Raw genomic sequence first — 23,805 nt, 5'->3', positions numbered from 1 at the left:
CCTGTGCATTTTTAAAGGCTGTTTGTCTGTACCAGCAGAGTTCTCATGGTCAGGATGTACATTTTTGGGAAGTTTAGGAGTAAAGGTTATTTCTTCAGGCTGTGCAAGTAAACTAATACAAAATGAGATGGATTACTTGAAACTTGTCCTCTGACACAACCCTTGATCTGTGAGCTTTTATTATTTCTGGGCTCTGTCACTTACAGGAGAAGATACAAATATATATTCTAAAAAAATCTTTATAAAGGAGTTATACTTTGCTATCTAATGCAGATCTCTATTTATTTGTCAGAATGGCTGTTTTGAAATCTTCTGAGGAGTGAAGCATTGCCTCTTACTTGGATCTCTAATTTAGGTATTAATCCTGTATTGTCACCTTTTTACACAGGTCTTATCTATATTAGAATGTCTGCTTCTTTTAACTACAGCATTTATCATGCATTTCTGGACTAGGAAATTTAAACATTACAGGGCTAAAAATGATTGTTCTGGATTGCAGAAATCTATTTTCTCCTTTGATTAAAAGCATGTCTTGCCCTTATTTGCCTTGACTTTGAAGTACATTTTAGTCTGGTTACCATTTAGACATATTAAAGAGTGTGGTGTTTGTTTTGCTAAAAGATGACCTCTGGCATATTGGAGGGACTAGTGCTTTATTTTCTATTTTCTGGAGAGGACTCTCTCTTTAGATAGAGACTCATTAGTCATTTTCAACATGACAGGTGCCTATGCAATAAGAACTAATTTTGAATCAGACTGAAGTTTAGCATCCCAACGGGGGAAAAAAGAAATTACAATCATACAGCTCAATTATACCCAGCCCAGTTTTCCTGAAGGCCATGTGTGTGGCTTTTTTTGAGCGCTGCACATGAAGAGTCCTACAGTGCTCTACCTTTCCAGTATGCTCCCTTGGGTGTTGGTGTTTTTTTAGGAATCTTTGTGAAGTTGATCAAAACCACATTGTTTCTTCGCCTGTCACTGGAGGCTCCATCCTTGGCATATGCACAGGAAGACATTTCAGATAAAAGAATCTTAAATGATGTTCAGTTAGACTGTTGAGCAATAGCTTTGCTTGCAAGTCTTAACTACTGTCAGTCTCTTCTTTGTGAGTTGCTGTTGTTCTTACATTAAATTGTGGCTTCACATGAGCCCATCTCTCCAGCGTCAAGGTCCCCCTGGATGGCATACCTTCCCTCCAGCATCCTGGCTGCACCACACAGCATGGTGTCATCGGCAAACGTGCTGGGGGTGCGCTCAGTCCCACTGTCCATGTTGTCGACAAAGATGTTAAACAGTGCCAGTCCAGGTGCAGGGACTTTTTACAAGGGCTTGTAGTGAATAGGATGAGGGGGTAATATCTTCAAACTGAAAAAAAGTTAGGTTTAGATTAGATATATAAGGAAGGAATTCTTCCCAATGAGGGTGGTGAGGCACTGGAACTGGTTGCTCAGAAGTGCAGATGCCCCTTCCCTGGAAGTGTTCAAGGCCAGGTTGGAACGGGCTTTGAGCAAGCTGGTCTAGTGGAAGGTGTCCCTGCCTATGGTAGGGGGCTTGGAACTAGACAATCTCAAAGGGTCCCTTCCAACCCAAAGCATTTGATGACTGTTTTTAATATAGGTCTCTTCTGCATCTTGTGGCACCTTCATCTTGATTGCCTTTCCTATGTAACATTTTCTTTTGAAGAAAAAAATGAGTAGTTTTATTCACTGGGAATGTCTCATGGGCAACAGGGCTGTGGCCACATAGTTGGTTTGCTTACAATTAATTAGAGAGCTGGCTCCAGAGAAGTTTATGTGAAAAGGACATCTGTATTGCAGCCTTTGAACCAGCACTATTGTGTAGATGTACTTGGAGCAATGTTAACACCAGGTAGCTTGCGTGGGAATAGCAACGCAGTTGTGAGATGCTGAAGTCTTGTCCAGGCTGTGTGACATGCCAAAGCAGCAAGGTGGATCACTCCTTACTGAGCTCTGGGTTCCTGTAGCTGGACTTGCATCCAGAGTGCAGAGCAGCTTCCTTGCAGCTGCTCAAAGCTGCTGTAGTGCAGTGAAGAAGCACCCTGAAAGATTTCAGGTTGCTTAGAGGACCTTCTGAAGCTTGTTGTATGCTATAGTTGCTGGTCTCTGTGTTGCTTGATTGCTATCCTGTATTTTGCAGGGGAAGCTTCTCTCCTTGCCTAGCCTGCTAGTATGCTGTAAATACGTACATGGAGACATGGATTTGGAGTAAGGCTAAGCAACAGCTGAATTTTCTTTACATATCAGAGGAAAAGGTTGTCTCTGCAGTCTTGTAAAGTAATACTGCATACTGAGGATCAAAACCACATAACGCTTCACTTGACAACTGGGATAGCAGTGTAGAAAGGCTTATGTCAAAGCAAGCAATGTATGCTGCTATAATAAAAACAGATATGGCACACTGAAAACTTTGAGAGAGGCTTGGCACTTCTGTTTGTTTTCATTTTCTTGTGGTATTGCTGATACATTTTTGTACATTTATTTTCTTTCAAAAAGTTAGGAAACCAGCAGAATGTATTTTATTTATAAAACCTGAAATAGATTGTTACAGATTCTAGGTGTTTGCTATGAGCTTACAGTATAAAGAAACTCATAGTTAAACGGAAAAGAGAATTCTATATACCATTTGCCATTCTTTTGATTCTTCAGCTGGCACTTAAACCTGCAACCACTCTGTTTTCAGGATAATGGGAAATGTCTGAAAGAAATTACAGCAAGCTTACTTCTTTATTAGATACTTGATATAACAATGTTGGGAAATGTGAAGGGGGAAATGGTATTTAGCTCTGTTTCCAGGAGATGTAAACCTTTTTGTGGTATTCTAAAATACCAACAATACCAAAATAAATTACAGCCTTGAAATAGCAGTATCAAAATCTATTTTGATATGAATATATTTTGGAATGTAATAACATATGGCAAGTTTTCATAAGACTTAATATTTTTTTTTCTCTTCTTTCCTCATTTGCCTCATCAGAGAACTGAAGTCACCTTAAGGTTCAGAGCATAAATACCACTAATAGGCAGTGCCATGAGCAGAATAGTTTTAGACAGAAGATAAAGAGGATAATTGAGAATCTAAAGCAAGAGCAAAAGCTCTGCTTTGTTGTCACTAGTGTACTGCAGTACCTCAGAAAAACAGACTTCTCTGTGCTGTTGGGTGCAGTGTGCTCAGTAAGGAGATGCTGTATTTTTTAAAGAATTACATTTTTATAACTAAACACAGCAGCACTATGCAAGAAAGATACACAGACACTCATATTCTCAGATACAATTTCAAAAATTAAAGGAGTTCAAACATATCAAGAGCAGTTTGTTTCATGACTTAAGGAAGCAGCTGTTCTGAGCAAAGCTAGAAAGTCACTTCTGTGACCTCGTTGCCATTGTGTAGCTCAAATCTATAGCAAAGAGGTGGCAGAAGTCAGTTAAACACAAATTGTAAATAAAGCTGGAGGAGCACGATCATTAGCAGAGATTGTGCTGGAACAGATCGTCGAATGTTAGCAATAGATTAATGCACAACCAAAATGTAAATTGCACTCAATGGATGGATAACATATGTAACCATGCATTCGCTTCTGCAGTGGAGCTACGATGCCTGTGAGCTGTACGTTGATCCAGTCAGCCACTTTCCTGAAACTCTTGCATCTATCATACTTAAACTCTATAAATAGCTGAGGTTTTCCAGGCTGAATAGCAAAGCTGCAATATGAAATAGGCCTGTTCTAACATGTCAGAAGAATTGAAAACCATGTTCAGGAAATAGCTGTTACTGCTGCTGATAATGGCAATGCAAAATCAAGGTGCAATGCAAAATCAAGTGCAAGCCTTTGCACTTATCTTCTTGGAGGAAGCAGAAGGGTGCAGTTTGAAAGTGCTGTACATTATGCTCTAGTCCAGCATGAGGCTTTCAGTAAGGCACAAAAGACACAAACCCTAAAATTTCCCTAGTACTGAAGAATCCAGGGTGGGCAGAATTTATTCTGAAATAGGTCACTTTGGGTTTTCACACTGGTGTAATTCTAACCAGCTTTATCACTTCATATGCAGCTGGCGTCTCAACTTGTGGGAATGATCACTTGTCCTTGCCTTCCATCACTGTACCCCATTTTCTCCCAGCAGCACTCATGTGTATCTTAGTTCAGTGAATCCTAAATAATTGTGTTCTTTTAACTGCAAATTAAATGAGTAATACTTGATGTTTTTCTGGATGGCATATTGACATATTACTTACAGTGAGAACTACTAATATTGGTGGTGTTTGTGGTTGTGTGTTTTTGTGGTGTTGTGTGGTTTGTGGTTTCTTTTTCGTTTTATCTCTTTTTTTTTCCTCACCAAACCTGTATTTGTAGAGATGTCATAGGTATCTTTATTCATGCTTCACCTGATACAACTTCCCAGTCATCTTTTTCCTTTGACTGTTGGTAGAAATTTTCTTCCCTCTGTTTATTACAAACATCCCCTGAAGGATGCTAATTGTAGTATCTGTGTACATTTCCTTGAGATATAACTAGGTAACTCTAGCAACCAGCTGTATATTCCGGAGAACAGATATGTTGGTTTTGGTTTTTTGTTTGTTTTTTTTCACACAAGTCATTGCTAGAGACAGGAATCTTAAGTAAAAATCAGTGAATCTTTTCTTATATTTGTATACATTGCTCTAAATTAGTCTTCTATTCATTGCAGAGCTTACCTGAGCCTGAGGATCTGTTTCAGTTATTACTGTTCATGGGTTTCCCTCCTGATACATACCTGTTTATGTACCTCTGCACTCATTTTGCGGCAATGTGGATATTACAGTTTCTGTGACCTTTGATATTTATTGTTGTACAGTGAATTTTACTGGGAGACCACATTGCAAATTGTTACAGGAGTATCACTTCTGCTCTTTTGGTCCCTAGGTAGATATGTTCTTTAACCCTAGCAAACTGAAGCTTTCCTACTGATACATGAATGGGACAACCAATTAATAGATTTTTTTATAAACCAATTAATAATACTTATTATAGAGCACTAGCTGGAGGGGTGCTCATTAACACCATTGTCTGCTAATTCCAGTCCTCAAATGTTTGTCTCATTTGCTTTCAGGTATGTTTTGCCATGCAGGGAACACATCACTTTCCTGTTCTCATCCACTCTCATGGTTACATTTAGGCTTCTAATACCAACCCATGGCTAAAACTTTCCTGTATGTTCTGAAGTTGGATTATTCCGAAGCCTTTAAGTGTGCCTGACTGTTAAGAGATTCTTTTTGGCAAACTTGAGTAGCACTGGGAGTTCAGCGGAGGCAGAAGCAGCAATGATGTGCGCTTTCTTATCCACGCCACTCTATGTCATCAAGACCCCCTGGGGTAGAGGAAAGAAAACAATGTACTGTTTAGAGTTCTGCATGTAGCACAGGTCTGAATGTAGTGTTCTCTTATTTAATATGTCCTTTTGCCCACCAAGGAATAGCTGCACCCCAGCTAATTAATCTTATCAAGACAGACTGTACATTATTATTTATAAGTTGCTTTGGGATAACAATGCTGCTGCAATGCCAATGAAATGAAAAATGTTTTGAACATTATGTTCACATATATATGTATGTGAGACACACAGACTTCTCCCATGCCCCTTGTTGTCAGATACAACTAATTTTCTGTTCTGTTTTGCGGGCATACAGAATAGTGTGCCTTGGAGACAACAGGAGTATCATGGTTGATTACTGTCCCTTGCCAGCCACTTCCGTCACTGGTTAGAGAAGAAGCTACGTCACAAATTGCCACGTAGGCTGGGAAGTGCATTGTGTGAATTCATAGTCTGGGAAGACATGCACCAATGTGCTGTAATTTCCCTCACTAACAAAAATAAACATTGCCATTTCGATGCAATTTTCCAGTTTTTGGGCTAGACTTTGGCATCTTTCCCAAGCAACTCTGTGAATCTGAGTTGATGTCTGTCATTCCCTCTGCCTGTGTCATTTGTTCCAGCTGCTGGAATTTTTCAGTTCTGGGAGATGCTGCATCTCCCTGTTCCTCTGCCACATTAATTTATTTTGCCTCCAGTGGACTCAGGGCTGGGAGCAGTGCTGAATACCTGGTCAGAATTGTTATCGTTTCAGGGAAGGTAGATAATGAATTTCCAGACTATTTGGGGGTTAGTTATTTCTCTGTGCTGTTCCTCCATCTAGGTAATGTTTTTCAGAAAATCTCCCTGAAACTATGAAGCAAGATTCTACCGTGTTCACAGCATAACCTGGTCTTGAACAAAGTACCCAGTCTTTCTCTTCTGGTGTCTTTATATGCACATGCACACCAAAGGATGAAGAACACAGCCAGCATGCCAATGCAGCACAGAAAACAGAGAAATACCGAATGTGGCAGGGCTCAGGAATCAAACATCTACTTGTGTGGTTTGCATGTACAGTACTTATGGTTTGTGTGCATTTTAGTGGTACAGGACAATGTACAGACATGACTAATAGAGAAGGAACACTTGTTTACTATGATTCATGTAAGAATAATATTATAGTTTTAATAACAGAAAAACAATAGTAATGGAAATGGGATAACAATGAATATTCTGTTTGCTTTTTTTCCTTTAGAAAATAAAAATTGAGGAATAACAATGATTAAATGTTATCTGTTTTAAGGCATTTTAAATGATAAGGCAGTTTTATATGTAGACCACAGAATTTTGCAAAATACTAAGTATATATTTGTAAAAATATTCCAGAGCAATTCTTCCAGCCTTTCATCTTGCTCTACATAAGTGTTTACTTTGCTGTATGTCTTTCCTTCTTTTTCTTTGCTTGCTATGTAGTTCTTTCTTCTTACCATCTTATATTTTTTTCTTTGTTGATGTAAAAGCATAAATGATTCCTAATGCAGTTCTTCCTTAAACATTCATTATACACCGATAGTCTTAGCAGAGATGGGATCACCAGGGGAATGGATTACTCAGGCTTTTATACACTGAGTCAACAGTCACAATGAGTAGATTCATATACTTTTGGCGTGTAAGTACAAGCCGTCACTTCAGTTCACTGAGTTTTGTTGATGAGTTTTTCCAGAATTAATTCAAGCATAGTGAAGTATTGAAAAATAATGCAATGATGGAAAGTATCTTGATGTTGTTACTTGCTTTCACTGTGTTAGGTTTGCAGTTAAGAAAACAGCCTTAGCATGCCTTTCATGTTTGTATTTTTGAATAGTATGTCAATTATACCCAACAGATATATTTAAATATATAACATGTAACTGGTATTTCACCTTCATCGCTATGTAATGATTCACTTTGTCCAAAGTCTGATGACTATTTCTTTGAGAAGACCTAGGGTTTTTCAGAGGTACTGCTAAGTAAAATATTTCAAAGGGCAATAGCACAGTGTGGGGCTGTGGGACTTGCCAGGCTGTGAACAGGATATAACAAACTTCTTTCCTTTGGCATCAGCTTAAAAGTAGTCCTTATGTTTAGTTGAACATTTCAGTTGGGCTGTTTTTAGGGGAAGTGATGTGCGGTGGGTCGAACTAAGAAATTCTGTGTCATACCAAATCTTCAGTTCTCTGCCAGCAACAACCTTACTGGACATCCTCTCTGACTGAAAGGGCAGTTGTGAGCAGCAGTAACCCAATGTAGAGACAAATAACTCTCTCATCATAGTAGATGCAGGTTTCGTGTAATTTAATTTTTCATTTGTCCTTCAGCACTGGGGTGTCCCAAAGTACTCTGATACTTTGTGCTGATCCTCCCCATCGGAGATATGCAGATAAATTATCTTCATGTCAGCTCTAACTAATGAAATTCATGATTAAGTAGCTAGGCTGCCTTTTTACAAGAACATGATCTAATGACTGGATTGCCCAATGATCACAGAAATTAAATGTTTTCTATGCTCAGATATCACCAAGATGGTGACCACTTAGCACAAATCTTTCTTGTTAAAGACTTATCAATAGGATAAGAGCCTGTGCTCTTGCCTTCTAAAAGAATTCACCACATCTGATTAATGTATTTGAGACATCCCGCAAGTAAATCAGGCTGTTATTTGTGGGAAATTTACCTCAGTTTATCATGTTAGTACTTTTTACAAGAGTTAGCTGACTCCTGCCAGAGTCAGTGGTGTTGTTTTGGGGGGATTTTATTGTTGTTTTTCTTAAGTTTCTATCTCTGGTTTTCTCTGCTGGTGTATTATTGTCAGCCTTGGAGGTCTATTGAATTGTGAGCTTGCTGGCCCTTCCTTTGTGGTGGGTGTGAAAAATGTGACTATCTCTATTAGTATTTTGGCTTCTGCTAGTGAGCATTAACTCTCTTGCTATCTCTCTGAAGCGGTGTGCTTTAGTGTGCTATATGCTTAAAAAAACCCCATTATTGAGTAGAATGTTTAAGGATTGGGTGGTGGTGTAAGATGAGGGTTTGTGGGGGGGAAAAGGCTGCCTCTGGAAATGTCAGTGATCTGATATGGCATTTGTGGTCAGCTTTAGAGAGGATATAGTTCCAACAGGCAGGTGTCTGCCCAACCTTTTGTGCTTTTGAGCCATAGTAGCAAAGAATTGCTGGCAACTTGCTATTCAAGTCTGCTGCTGTTATATCAGCTGTTTCATGAAGACTCCATCATTTACCCAACTTTTACCATCAAATTATGTTAGGATCAGTTTGAGACTGTCTACTAAAAGTTATTATTGGAAATTTGGGCTAAAGCAAAAAAACTTCAGAATATTCTGGAAAGGTTAGATTTGTTTTCTTGTTCCCTTTTAACCGTTACAGAAGAGTGGTAAAAAAGCTTCAGCCAAGTTTCCTTTTATTTCCTCAAGCAGCAGGTCAAAGCTCAAAGGAGAAAACACCACCACTACCACCACACCAACCAAACCAAACCAGCACCACCACCGAAAAACCCAAACACACAACAAAAACATAAACAAAACCACAAACAAAACGAAGAACAACAACCAACCAACCAACCAAACAAAAAACCACCAAAAAAGACACCACAAAATCAAACAACCAAAACCAACAAAAAATATAAACTGAGCTGAGTTAGCCTTTTGTGTGTATCAGAGCTTTCTTTGCCTTGGTTTCTCATCAGAGCAGGTTTGCTTGTGCTGAGGATGATCTGACTTGCTTTTTAAAGTGTTACGGTCAGCTGCACTTGAGGAAGCCACCAGTTAACAGTGACTCCTAGAAAATGTCCTCAGCTCTTTTTTGACAATTAGCCTCTCTGAAACCAGAGGCTTTTATTCCCTCAGGCTTCTGAGATCCCAGTGTGGTTTGTCACACTTGCAGAAAAATTGGATAGATCCTGTCACAGTGTTCACTGTTGCATATTCTTTATTGAAGAAGGTGAGGTGGGTGGGTATTGCTTTTGAGGCAATATATGCCCCATTAGTCTGCATCCCCTCTGCAGAGCAGCCAACAATACCTTTGTTTCTTTTCTCATCCTTTTTATTTCTTTCATGCTTTCATCTTTTTGGTTATAAGGCATGAGGTGTATTCATATAAAGAGTCAGCTCTGTCGCCTACATGACTGTGAGCCCAGGATAAAAATAAATTACTAAACAAGAACTGAATTTCCCTGTGTTTATCTGGTAAAATAAGTTTTAATAGTGATGTCATATAGCCAGAATACAATTATTCTTCTCATTTATATGCCATTCACTGACAAAAGAATTGGTTATGTTACTGTCTGCTTTTAGTTTTGTAGATTTTTACTCCTTGATTAATTCCACTAAAAAGTTCATAACATAGTATGAGACTATATAACCTAATCACTGATCGCGTTTAACTGGTTTAGAATGTGTTTAAAATGTACTGTGAAAAAACGTTTCACATGTGCTGTGAAAATTGTCAGACAAGAGATGATCAAGTTAGGCTGCTAAGAGAGATTTCGTGGCAAATTAAATGAATGCTTATGTAAAATTACCCACTGTTGCAATGTGTGTGTGCATATGCGCATGCACATTCATATAGTGGAGCTGATGAGCCTCTGGCAGGGAGCTTTGCAGAAGCTGAAGTATTTTTAGTGGAAACGAAATCTCAGTTCAGTTCTGCAGCATGTGACTTCCTATTTCTGTATGTTACTTCCAAGGGACTTCCTCTGTTAAACCGGCTTGTCTCGAGAGGTTTAGTGTGGAGCTGGAGCGTGGTCTGCTTTGTCCTGTGCCTGTGACAGCACTTTCCCAGAGTTTTCTTTTGAGTATTTTATTTTTATTTTGTACTGTCTCCAGCATGCAAGGATCTAGTGTCTGCGACCCGTGATCGGAAGCTGAATACGTTCATACAAGTCTCAGTGGTGCACCCAGCAGAGCACATTTTGACGAGGTATTCAAGCACTGAAATCGTGGAGGTGAGAGTCTTTCTTATTCAATTAACGTGCTGATTAATGAATTGCTCGTTTCTTCCGTAGAAAGTGAATGAGAAATAAAACAAGTTGGTGCATAGTCTTAGGTACATCCTGGCAGTTAGCAAAGCATACCTAAGAGTGTTCTGTAGTTCTTGGCATTTAACCAGGGTAAACAGTTAGAAATGAACTTGACTTTCATGAAAGCTCTGTTGTACCAGCAGAAGCTTAGAAACTACTCCAGTTCTCCAGACATAGGTCTACAATGAAATGGGGAATAGTTACTCTCATTAAAGGATAAGGCAATGCAAAGTGAAGCTAAATTAAGAATACAGTGACTTTGCAAAGTATTTTTAAATTACAGAAGAAGAAAGGTGTATTTTATGGTCTGTTATCCTATCTGTGTTTCTTGTTCTATTTTTTTGATTGGAAAGTTGATGTTTTTGTAATTTGAAAAATAGTAGCTTACTTCTATAACTAGGGCAAAGTGTGTGTATATGTAATGTCTGTGATTTGATATAAAATAATTAGTAACTTCAATCACATATTACAGCAAAAGTTGTCTGAGGCTGCTCTACTAGTCTTTGTTTTGCCCTGTGAGCATCAGTGTCAGAATGAGCAAAGGTTGTTCACAGAGAAAATTATTTAACTGTGATCAGACAATGTAGGTGTAACTTGCTTAAATTACTGGAGAGACTCATTAAGAACAGGGAAGTCTCAATGTAAACACACACGCTATTTTACCAAAGGCTTGTTTTGACTGTTGAATACATTTAGAATGTTTCGTGAGATTTTTGTGTGTGATCTTGCAGTTTCAACCAGCTACTAATTAAGTTGTTATGGTTTCAGGGATCAACCATTCTGAAACAGCTTCATTCAAATATCTTGTATCTGGTCAGGGTGTTTTGTTACTGACTGTATGGAATGATGTTGTGCAGAAGATGGTTTTGCTTTGCCTTTGTTTGTTTGTTTTGTTATAGGAGTTTATGCATTTCCTAAGACAATGTCCTAGTTCTGAATGAATCCATTAATTTATTGTGTCAGGGTCTAAGCTTCCTTTGTAGTCAAGCTTTGGGGAGGGGAAGGTGAAGGCATGGAAAAGTTAATTTGAGTTAAAAAAACACAACACGTTTATAATATAAAATTATTCATATTAGTTAATGGAAAATTTAAGGATATTAGCCTAGTAATCTTCAGAAGGTAACTATAATTAAACACTCAGAAATTACAAGCAACGTTTTATATGATTCATTTAATTGTTTATATATCTGAAGCTATAATAGAGTTGCTTTTAAACATAATGATAATGTTACAGATCATAGGAATGTTATTTTACTCTAGTGCTGCTTACAGAAGGGCATTGTAATCCTGTCCCCGCAGATTAGTAACCTTAACATAATACAGGGAGTTTCTATAGCATTTCTGTGGATGTTTTATTGTAAATTTGTGTGTGTTCAAGTTATCTTTTTTTTTTCCATTTAAATCAATATGAAACTGAAATACTTTCAGGAAGTATCATGGGAGAAAGAAAGAGATTGTTTATTACAGATTGTGTTCCAGATACTGATACCTGCTGGCTGAACTGTTTAAAGGCATGTTGCTAGGCTCTGTTTCAGAAGTAATTAATATATTTTCCAGTTAAAAAAACTTTCCAGAAAGCTTTTTGAAAACTTTCCTGAGAAAGTTTTAATGTTATCCAGATTTTTTACAGACTAGATAATACTTAGCTGTTCACATCTCTCTGCTGTAGAAAGCTGACTTATTTTAAAGAGCCCACAGTTTCTGTACATCCATAATGGCCTGTACTACACATTGCACAGCTGTTACCTTACTGAATGTTTACTCACATTACACAGGGTACAAGAGATCCACTGTTTTTGACTGGTGTGACATTCCCACCGGAATACCCCATCTATGAGGAGACTAAAATAAAACTAACAGTCTACGATGTCAAAGATAAATCGCAAGACACAGTAAGTGCTTTGTTTTGTTTCTTGCATAAATCTTATTGAGATTTAAGTTTTTTGCCATGTTATTCTTTGGCTATCTTTAGCAAGTCTGCAAACTAGGTGAACAGATTTGTGTAGAATTGGTTTTGTTCTTCTCTTATACCTAAAATGTACTTTATTTTTTGTTATCGTATTAGAGAATAGAGAAAGGAAACCATGCACTTAAGATGGACGCTTTGCTATTATTTAATTGGTTACATGAATCAGCTCAGGTATTCTTGGCAAATAGAAGATAATTCTTCTGTGCACAGAGCATATGAAATAGATTGAGATAACACCACTATAAACAGTATTTCAGAAATATGTTTCTGAAAATATTTTATTAATACTTATATGCCCAAACCAGGATGAGAATAAAGCCTGTAACCTGATGTATGAGATAATCATATTTTATTTTAACATCTTGCATGGTGATGTCTGCAGCTCTCCTGTGGCTGCTGTTATTGATTTGTAAGGGTCTAAAATTGTGGCACTGCTAAGGGTGAATCATACTGGGTTCCAGTGTGGTGCATTTCTGGTTACGCTGTTGTCCTCTTATGCTGAGAAACAGTTACTCACTCTACAGGATATATGGAGGTCAGTGCAACTATTTGAGTGATTTAACTGCCAAATATAGAACTTGAGTGTCTCTTTAAGTGCCATAGGTGATCTAAGACGGCCTTACAGAGCTAGGAGATATCATAGGGCCTGTGGAAGATGTATGTTTTTCTTCTGTGGCATCTGGAGTCCAGCTGATAGTTTTCTCTTGAGCATCCAAAATAGCTCTTGACACCTTTATTTGATTACTGAATTGCTCTTTATGTCTCTATAATTGGCCCCCAATATGATTAAAGACCCTACAAGCTCATGTCATGACTATATATGTGTTCATTATCCGTAAGAAGGAAATTAAAGGCATAATTTACAACTTGAGACTGTCTTTGAGCTGCTTACAAAAGTTAAGTTGTAGGTTCAGAGAACTACTTTTATTTTTTTTTTAAGGTAGAAAATAATTGATACATTTGTTTAAATTTTGGACCTTTGTGAACAAACAGATTAGAGCTGTCTCTCCTCACTGTGCTCTTTAATGGGAATGTGTGGAATATTTTAGACAAATAACCTGGATTTCTTTTGATTTATATACTTCATGTATTTTATTTTTTTGTTTAAGAATACCTGGAGAAGAGACTTGTACGCACATTTTCACAATATATATGTTTTAATTTGGGGTTTTTGTGTAGACTATGGGGGCTTAGAATGGGATCTGCTGTTTATTCAATAGAGTTGTCACCTGTGCACAGATACAGTAATTGAGTGAAAGGAGTTTGACTTAGTCCCTTCCGTTCCACTTTTTTTTTGTGACTGATAGATGATGGAAAATAATATCCTATCTGTAAGTGAAAAAAGTGGACATATTTCTTAGGGCTATTTCTGTCCTCCTACTCTTCTAGTTGCAGACTTACATTGCCTCTTATACAGGGCAAGATAAATATGAAAGATTTAGCCTGGAGGATTAATGTAATTTGATAGGTTTTTGCAAACTTTGAAGAACTTCTTGTAAATGTTATTTACAATTGTAGTACAGGACTAGAGTCTCTCCCAGATAATCCCATTAATGTAGCTTGTCAGTCATGAGAGAGAGAGACACTATGTACATAACAGCTATGTATTTCCTACGTAGAACATTCCAGATCTATAGTTTATAGTACCTTTTTGTAGGGGAAAATGTCAGTCCCATCTCTGGTTTACATCTATTTAGACTTCTTTAATTTTCAGCCTTTTTAGAACTGCATGTAGGTAAGAAAAAATGAAATAAGCTGTAAGATTTTAATCAAGGCACACTGCAGCATGTGTGAATTACCTTGAACCACCCAGGTCACAACTTCATTTGTGGCAATATTTGGACTTCTGTTTACGTCCTGGAATATCAGTGATGATAAAACTAATGTCATAACTTCCTTTATTGTAGTTGGAAGCCATACACTTTTCTATTAATTCAAGTGAGTATTTTGAGTCTGAAGGTGTATATAGATTCAGAAAAGTCAGGTTTAAATGAAGTGTGACTTGATGCCATTAACAGCATAGCTGTAGCCGCACAGACATCAGTACTTGCTTCCTGACTCAAGAAGTGTGATGTGTCCCTTTGGTACTAAGCCTATTCCAAGTTCTGTGGCTTCACAGTTCTGATTATCAAGGCTACAATAAAATTGGCTTTCTTGATCTTCAAAAACTGCTGCCACAGGTTACACCTGCAACACGTAGCTGCGTTGTTCCTCCAAACAGACAAGGAATCCACTTGGGGCTGGAGGGGGAAGCCAAGGTGTGCTCTGCTGTTCTCAGCCGTACTTCCAGAGCACTCACCAGCTTGTACAAGTGCACACTGATAGCAGAGTAAACCTTGGATCTGACTGCAAAATATTTTGCAGAATTTGACCAAAAGCTACTGTAATTTCCACAGCACCAGGGCTATAAGTTACTTCAGTTAACTAGTTCCAAGTAGCTAATATCCCTCATCACACTGCAATCTAAATGCATACTTATTTACTTTGTAGTTAAAATGAGACTAAAGGAAGTAAATTCTGTGCATTAATAAAACTCAGCAGGATTTTACTGCCACCAATAGAAGACTGTAGAGAAGATGAGGAGAAGGCAGTGGGTACATCATAGGGTAAAGTGCATTTTTTTCTCCCTAAGTCTGTCTTTGTCTATACAAGAGAATTAGATCTAATTTTCAAATCCATTGTTTTTTACTATAATACGAAAATAAATAGCTACTGCTCAGTTTGTGCTCATAGCTCATAATGCTAAAGTGAAAGGGGATGCTCCACAGTGAGACACAACTGCACTTTTTAAAGAGATTTAGAAATAGCATTGCAATTCTTGCATTCCTGGACCAGAAAGCAGATAGTTAACTTTACTCTTGCCTGTCATTTAACTTAAATTATATAAGAAGTGCAGTTTAATTATATTGAGGCACTGTGTTACTTCCATCACATTCACTGCACTTGACACACCGGATGTTCTAACTGCACTTTTCACTTTTTGTGCATGTCTGTCTGATGTTAAGCATAATTATATCTTGGCTGTGTCAGGCTTTCTGTAATTGACGCTTTTTAATACAATTAAACTGGTTTGCTTTTGTTTTGTTTTGGTTTGGTTTTTTTTTGTTTTGGCTAGCCTTCCTAAGTTAGTGTGTTTGGTTTTCATGTAAATAGAAACTTTTAATAGTGCTATTCCTACTTTGATATAGTTGGAATAAAGAAGTTAGAGTGTGTTTATGAAGCAAGGAGGTTGTAGCATGGAGGGTGTTGGTCTCTTCTCCCGAGTATCAAGTGATAGAAGAGGAAATGGCTTCAAGTTGTGCCAAAGGAGGTATAGATTGGATATTAGGAAAAAAATTCTTCATGGAAAGAGTTGTCAGGCATGCATAAAAAGCAGTGGTTAATGCCACATTCTGAAAAATATACAGTGACATCTGTTTCTACATTGCAAAGATTTTCCTCCAATATTGCTATGGGCAAATTTATGTTTCACTGGCTAGAGTTGCACTGTCTTCAAGATTTTTTTGGTAGTTGGATTTTGTCTTAATGCTGGGCTGTACCTGTTCTTTAAGTCCAAGAAAATCAGAATTAGAGGTTCATATGCTGTTAAAATATTATCTCTGTGCCACTTCTGCACAGCGATACTTACCTTTCCCATAAGCTTGCAGGTACAACTCTCACGTGGCAGACCTGCAGAAAATACAAAATAAATGCATTTGTGTTACATTAAGAGGAAGGAATGCCTAGCGGCTCATTTGGGTGGCAGCAGTCTTTCTGTTCTCTGTTTAGAATATATAGACTTGTGTCCTGCAGCAAGCGTTCTGAACTTCATTGTGGAGAGCAATGTGGATATATTTTTAGGTAAGTACTGTAACATTTAGCTACAGTGAGGCTTTTATTTGTTTGTTTTCTAAGATTGGTTTTTCTGTTGCCACATCTACATCTGATTTGTGTTGGTTTAATGCAGTTACTATAGCGTAAATTCTTACTACATTGACTTTACTATCTGTAAAGTGGGTTTGGAAATGTTTGCATCTTGTATGATGGGACTGTGTTTGTTTTAATGCAACAAGATCTTGAGGTAAACAGTGCTGTAATGTTCTGGTGTGACGTTCAGTGAGTCAGGCCAGCTTCTTTAGATCCACATGTGGAGAAGTGCTGGAAGCAGAAGACACAAACAACTGTCTGTATCTGGTGTCTGCAGCAGCCCTTTGGTGGTTCCTTTTCCCTTTAGGCAGAGATGGAAAGTGGGTAGCTTGAGGAGAAGCTTCAAAAGCAAAGACTTCATATACCAACTAGGGTTAGAGACTTAAGGGATGCTTTTGCTGTTTGTCTTGAATACCAGCAGGTAGATATAATCTCCTTTGGATATAAATACTAGAATTCACATGTGATATTGAACATACGAACAACCACGCAGATGCTGTCTCCTGAGAGCAAGGAGAAACTGGGCATAAATAAGGCAATTGAAATATTACACGTTTTACAGCCTGGTCTTGCATTTGTGATTTCTTGAATTTTCTCTTAATCACTGAGGGTAAAATTAGATGAATTTGAGAATTCTAGGAGTAGTAGGGTTACAAGTAGGGTTTTAGATATGGGAACATACATTATAAACAGCTTTAGATTAGGCTTCAAACTACTTGTCTTTTAACTGTTGAGGTTTGAATCTTCTGTTAAACTTGCTCACTATGAATGAAACATTGCACAAGGTTTTCTTTGCGTGTTTCTTGATATTGCACGTATCCTTGTTAAAATCAAACCACACCAGAGTGAGCGGGAAATGAAGACTGTCTGTCATGCAAGAGGCATTTTGGGTTCAGTTGTGAAGCCAAATCTGAAGTGACAGCATTCTGCATTCCCTTGTGAGCATGGATCTGTATCACGAGACCACCACCCAGTTTGGTGGGGTGTTTGCCATCACTGCTTGAAGAGGTCTGTGACTTGAAGGTTAGGAAAACTGCAGAGCAGCATGTGAAATGCTTTAGCAGAGATAAATGTGGAAGCTTGCTCACACCTGCCCACACTATGGCTGTACCAGGGTGCTTAGTCTTCCACTCTTGTGAACACTAGAACTACTGGACCTTTTTTCTTTTTCTTTAAAACTTGAAGCACCGTGAAACTGCTCTACTTTCTTTAAAGAAAAGGTAATTAATTTTCTTTACTTTTCTTAATTTTCTCAGTTCTGTTCACTGTCATGTCTGCAGGATTTGTAGAGAAATATTGCCTTAAATTAGGAACTTTTATTATCACATTCTTCTTAATAGAGCAGGACTATATAGTACCATGTTCCTACATGCAGAAATACTTAAAATAAATCTTTAGTCAGTTATGTTTCTTTTAGAAATAATGTAATTTTTTTCACTAATATATACTAGATGATAGATAAAGTTTTTCCTTTTGCGTCAAGCTATGTATTTTTACTAAATGCCATTATTAAAGATACTGGGGTGGGAGGAAATGTTTTTTATTATCCTGTGCATGTGGAAGGCACCTAAAGTGTTATTGTCAGTCTTTCTCAGTATATTTTAAAAGTCTCAATACTTAAAGGAAAATTCTAACTGCTGACTTTCATTTGGGTTTAGATTGAAATAAAATCTTTCTTTGAAGTGGCTGAGGGTATAAGAAGGTTTCATATATCTTAGTGAATCCATAGGAGAATTGAGGATAAGTGTCAAGACCAGGAAATTTACAGGTGTGTTTAACTTAAAGTCCGTTTGTAGCCCTACTGCTCTTTGCTCCCAGCCCTTGAAAATTCAATGGGAGGATTTAGCTTTGCAAAAATCTCTCTCTTTGAAAGCATCCCTCTTTTCTTCCAATTGTTTCTCCTACCCTTATATTATTTTTTTTTCTTAATTGAGGCAAACTTCTCCCTATTGCTGTATCTTCAAGAAAAGTTGTAATCTACTGTTTGTTAATTTTCCATTTTATTTTCCTTTTCTACCTACTCTGTTAATCAAATGCTACTGAAGCTTTGCATCAGGCAAAGGTTTGCTCCAAGAGCTGACTCTTTGAAAAACTGTTGTAAAGCTACATAGTGATGAGACCGGTTGTATTCTGTTAAAATGTAAAGTGATGCTGTGGAAATTGCTTAGAAATGAGGAATGCAAATAGGAAATGATAATATTTTCTTGTAGATTTTATTTTAACCAGCTAAGGATTTCAGCAACACATAGGTGTGATGGTTCTAACCTCTGTAGCATTATCCAGAAAGCTTGGAAATGTGTTGTCCTGCCAGGAGTACTTTGGATATGTATATTCATAGATACACTTCATTGCTCCATCCCTCACTAGACCAGCACAGCACACATCAGAATAGTTAAACAAATCCAAGGCCGTTCTTGCATTGCCCTGTCATTTCTGATGACGACTTTTCGGTTTCAAGGGGTGCATGCCTAGTATAGAAATATTGGAAATATGCACACCACGGTGAATAAGAGAAATAAAAGTGTGGCACAATGTTTCTGTAGTCAGTGTGGAGCCACCTAACTGTCAAAATAATGAGCTCAGATTAAGGAATGTGCTTTTGTCCCTTCCAATGTTTGATCTGCTTTCCTTCCCAGTGCCTTGGACCTGGGCATCCCCTGGGCAAAGCCCTGGGAGGAATGACTGGTGCTCCCCAGAATGGTAACTGGCTCTCCCAGCAGCCTGGGTACTACAGCCCCTGCAGGCAGCCCAAGCACTGTGCAAGCCTGAAGGATTTCCTTGTACTAAATGCAGCAACGTGGGAACGTTTGAATGACTCAAAGGACAAGATTTGTCTGTTCTTGGTGGTGATTTCCCTTTTTTGTCAGGTTAATCCCATCACAACAGCACAAACTCTAAGATGTACAAAGAGGGAACTGACATTCAAGAAACTAGTGAGGTGTTTGCCATTAGCTGCAGCTACTTATAACCAGGATACATACAACAGTTGGCATGTTTACCTATAGTTGATATGTGGTTTATAAATGAGGGGCACTTCCTGCAGGTAAAAAAAAAAAGAGCAGAAAAATTAAGATGATGTTTTTTCTGGTATGGAAAGGCCCATTTTTGCCTATTGGACTCATTTTTAGTACCTTCTTTACCTATAAAATGGCTGTCTCTCTTGTTAACGTAGAATTGCTTCTAACTTTAAGTGGATACATTGAACTCCTTAAAAAATCACAACTGTGAGCTCCTGTTTATTTTTTCGTGTTTTCTATGCTTTTGTAAAATACACCTATAGAATACTCTTTCTATTACAAGTAATTGTCTTTATACTGCAGGAAAAAATGTTCATGCCTTCTCCTTTACTTCTAGCCAGGATTGTACATTAATAGAATTGAATTAACTGTAGAAACTGTGTTAAATATTGAGGGGAGGAAGGAAAAAAAAAAAAAAAATCAGTGTTTATAGTACAGCTTTTGCCTCTTAATCTGCACTAAGGAATTTCCATTTCTCTCAAAGCCCAGTTCACTACTAATGGAAATAATTCAGTGCCTTCCTGAAATGATTTATATTTTTATAATATTTGTTATCTTAACTTTTTAGCATCTTGAAAATCAAATATATCTGTTCTCATGTTCCTAACCATCTCCCTTCATAGCAAGGCACTTACAAATATTTATGTCAAATGGCAGATACAGTGAAAAAATATTTCTGCGTAACATTTAGATGCAATAAGGATTGAAAGGATGAAAAGAAATGTAAATGAAAGAGTGGTAAGTCTGCTCTTGCTTTCGTGCTTTGAAAGCAGGTAGTTAAAAACAGTTTGGAAACAGATTTTTCTTTAAAAGTTTTAAGGGGCATGTATTCTGGGGAACTGAAACCAGAACAAATTCAATCTATTAAAATAGACTTTTCTCCATCTACCATGTCTCACAAAAGTGTTCATTACAGATATGGATATGTTGTACCATTAAATGTTTGCACTTGAAATTTTGTACCTATGAAGGAAAGCTGAGTAAATAATTCTATTTAAAAATCAAGTAAGAATCATACGCATTGGACATGAACATGAGACTTCATCTTCTTTGAGTTTTCATTAGTATAGTAAATTGCTCCAAGGAAACTAGTTAAATGTTTTGCATTATGCTGTGTTTAAAATATTTGAGTAATAAACATGAAGGGTGTGTGTAATCATTTAGGAATTCCAATGCCATTAGAAATGCATGTATCATTGAATTTTACAGTAATCATAGCCTCCTTATGTAATCGTTATTCAGTATATTACAGAAAAAAAATCCCATATTGCTGGAATTCTCCATGCTTGGCTTTCTTCATGCCAGAAATGAGGATTTTGGTTTGATCTGTTCTTTGTTTTGCCCTGTTCACCACAGTTTGTGTGACTGAAAAGGGAAGAAAAAACCCCTGCTTTCTGACATGCAGTTTTTGAGAAAGTGTGTGCAGCTTGCATAGTGATGGCTGCAGAGCTAGGAAAAGGAAGGACAAATTTATTCTGTAGCATGGTCAAAATTTCATGCTTTGGGTTCTCTCACAGTGTCTGTCTTACCCAAATTGAGAAGGTGGGGGAAGCTCTTGAAAAATCTCAACAGCGCATATATGTGAATGAACATCATGAACATCAACAACTGAACTCAACGTTTCAGTGTACAAAGCAGTTACCATCTTGAACAAGCATCAGCTTCTTCGTAGTGTTACGGCACTCTCTGGTTTATGGGACAGGTTTCCTTTTGCTGAAGAGTGAACTCACTTCCTTCACCCTAGATTTGTTGTTAATACTTTTTGATGAGATCATGGATCATGACCAAGAAATCACTGGCACAGTGACATTAGTTATGATTATATATATATGTATATTTCCCCCAGCACACCCCCCCCTCAGCATTCTGGTGTGTTGAGAATTTGGTAGATTTTTTTTTTCTCTCCCAGACTTCTTTTCATCACAGTCCTGATATTTTTAAAGCAAACATAGCTGAAGATTTTTATAGTATCACACAGCTGTTGATGTTTATTCTTACAATTCTTTGTCACATATACAGTCTCGCTGTGTGTGTGTATATATATATATATATAAAATATTCTTTTTTTTTTTCCTTTCCATTCAGAGTAGGGAACACTATGGCTTTGTATTTTATTTGAATTTTAGAGGGTGTGTGACCATAGTGTTATAGTTCCTTCCACTAGTTTTGTTTTTCTTCCCCAGCTTCCTCTGCAGGCTTCAGCACATTTCTATAAGGCACAGTATTTATAACTGTTGTAATCATTCATGGAGCTATCAAGGTAACTTAGTTTAGAGCAAAATCACAGATATCAATTAGCAAAGACTGTTCTATCAGTTTTGACTGTAAAACTTACACTTGTGCCATCTTCATGTGAAATTTAGAGGACTTTCACTGAGGACAAATTAGAGAAATGCATTTTGTCTACAAGATGATAAGCAGGCATGTTGTCAAACACACCAAAGAGTAGTATGTTTGTACCAATTCTAGCGGATATTTTCTTGTGAGATAAGACAACAGGTCTTTGAGGATGTGTGTATTACATTGAGCTGACTTGCTATGTACAATAATTTCTGGTGGAGGCTGAAGTCTTACTTTGTGTGTCTCACTGTTATATGTGATTTTCTGCATTGCTCAGTTTTTTGGTTGCATGGCATTTATCACTGAATTCTTATTAGGTGATGAAGAGATAACCTCTGGATCTCTGTAGAGTAGAAGTGGGAGCAGAGGGTACTGCCTTATCTCTTCTGGATCTATTAACACAAAATTATGCAGGTGTTACTGTTGAACAAGTTTGTGTGTAATACTTGCACCAAAATCTGGGAAGAGGACCAGAAACAGCATTGGACTTCCTCTGTTGTATGTTCCTTACTTTATCCTTCAGAAGTTTTACTGGGAGTGCTAGAAGCCATCAACAGTACTGAACTTTTTTTCTGGCTGCACTGAGATATAAAAGTTTATTCATTTGATTGCAACAGCATCTGTACCCTGAGCAGCTGTATGGATCCATTTTGTCTTAAACTGCAGATTCAGAAGTTTGGGTTGGGGGAGGGCCATTTCTCTGCTGAGATTACTTCAGACGTGATTGTCTGCTTCCTGACAGAAAATCTGTGTCATGTGGGATAAATGTGATTTATTTCCTGTAGAAGGCAGCAGTCAGTATGTCTTCGAGATGCTCAGAAGGCTTGGATTTTGACACACAGCTGCCTTAGTGAAATGGAGCATGGAGGTCCTTGATTTGTTATAGCTATAGATTCTCATTGCCTCTGTTCCTGGGGAATAGCTTGGCAGCTTTTCAAAAAGAAGTAATTGCAAGGCTCTCGCTCAAGAAATTATCTCTGCATGTGGAAGCTCTAGACAGTTACTGCCCAATTATTGCTACCCTGTTCTGAAATAACATCACCCCTGTGACAAGGAGGCTTCTGAATATTTAACTGTACCCAAATGGCTTTCAGGATTGCGTATGACAGAAGAAAGACTGTCCTTGCAATATAAATTAATGTATAAGTACATATACCCTGTTCTGTTGTGAGGCATTCTGAAAGACTTCTTGTGTCTATGTACAAGACTGTGCGAGACTTGTGTCTGGAGTCTCATTGTCCATTAAGACAACCCTGACCTGGTTGGCAATCCTCCCCTGATGGATAAATCTGTGCTGATTTAGAGTTAGCACTAGTATGGGGGTCTTTTCAAGTAGGACAGTGGTGGATACCTTTCTTTTGCTCATTTCTTACAGTGTTCCTCAGATAGGAGCTCATTGGCCCCAAGAACAGGCTCTTCTAGGAAGGACCAGAGAGCTTATAGTATTCATGTCTGTTTTTAGACATATGAAACATAACAATCATCAGTACATTCAGTATGAAGAAGACAAAAAGCCCATTGACTCCATTGAACTCCATAGAAATGGGATACTACCATTCTTAGCATCTACCCTAAATATTGTCCCCTCAAACCCATGAGCTGTCTATTGAAGAAGCTAGAGACACAGTAACAAGGTGAAGGACATAATTTAGTTTACAAAAGCAAACTATTATTTGCCTTGGTTTTGGTGTGTTTCCCCAGTCCTCCTGCTGGTTTATTTTTTCCAGATTCACAGTTTGATTTTTCTGTTAGATGTGTAGCCTATTTTGTATGCCTGAGATGGACCCTGCTGTTTTCTTAGTGTTTCTGAAACTCTTCGATCAAGCTGTTTCTAGAGAAAACACTTTCTTCCAAATTAGCTGTGCTTAGTGCTGTAAGACCATTCACCTGTAATACTGCCTCACCTACAGTGTTTTTTGGGGACATATGGTTTTTAGCTCAAATTTCTAAAGTTAGTTTATTTTATTCCATGAAATGAAACTTGTTTTAAAAGGTGATATTAGACAAAACAGTCTTTATGTGCTTGACAGAAAAGTCCCAGGAATCATCACCTTGTACCTTTGATTTCTCCTGCAGTGGTTTGGTTTTTGTTTGGTTAGGTTGGGAGGTGCTTTTATGAAAAAAGGGACTGTTTCTAGTAAGTTCCCTGGCCTGATG

The 23,805-nt window shown here is 37.7% G+C and overlaps 1 protein-coding gene across 2 annotated transcripts in view; it reads left to right on the top strand.

Moving 5' to 3' along the window:
- The window catches only part of INPP4B (inositol polyphosphate-4-phosphatase type II B), a gene marked incomplete at its 3' end in the record, with an annotated part of 269,087 nt that overhangs the window by 96,249 nt on the left and 149,033 nt on the right, over nucleotides 1-23,805 (top strand). For both annotated transcript variants that reach the window (XM_080343115.1, XM_080343114.1), the window contains exons 6-7: nucleotides 10,223-10,341; nucleotides 12,192-12,308. In XM_080343115.1, coding sequence (XP_080199241.1) covers nucleotides 10,223-10,341; nucleotides 12,192-12,308 — 236 coding nt within the window. The remainder of the gene's footprint in view (nucleotides 1-10,222; nucleotides 10,342-12,191; nucleotides 12,309-23,805) is intronic.

This window comes from Nesoenas mayeri (assembly GCF_963082525.1).
Source record: "Nesoenas mayeri genome assembly, chromosome: 4".
Classification (NCBI taxonomy): Eukaryota; Metazoa; Chordata; class Aves; order Columbiformes; family Columbidae; genus Nesoenas; species Nesoenas mayeri.
This window is presented reverse-complemented; position numbering and strand designations above follow the sequence as displayed.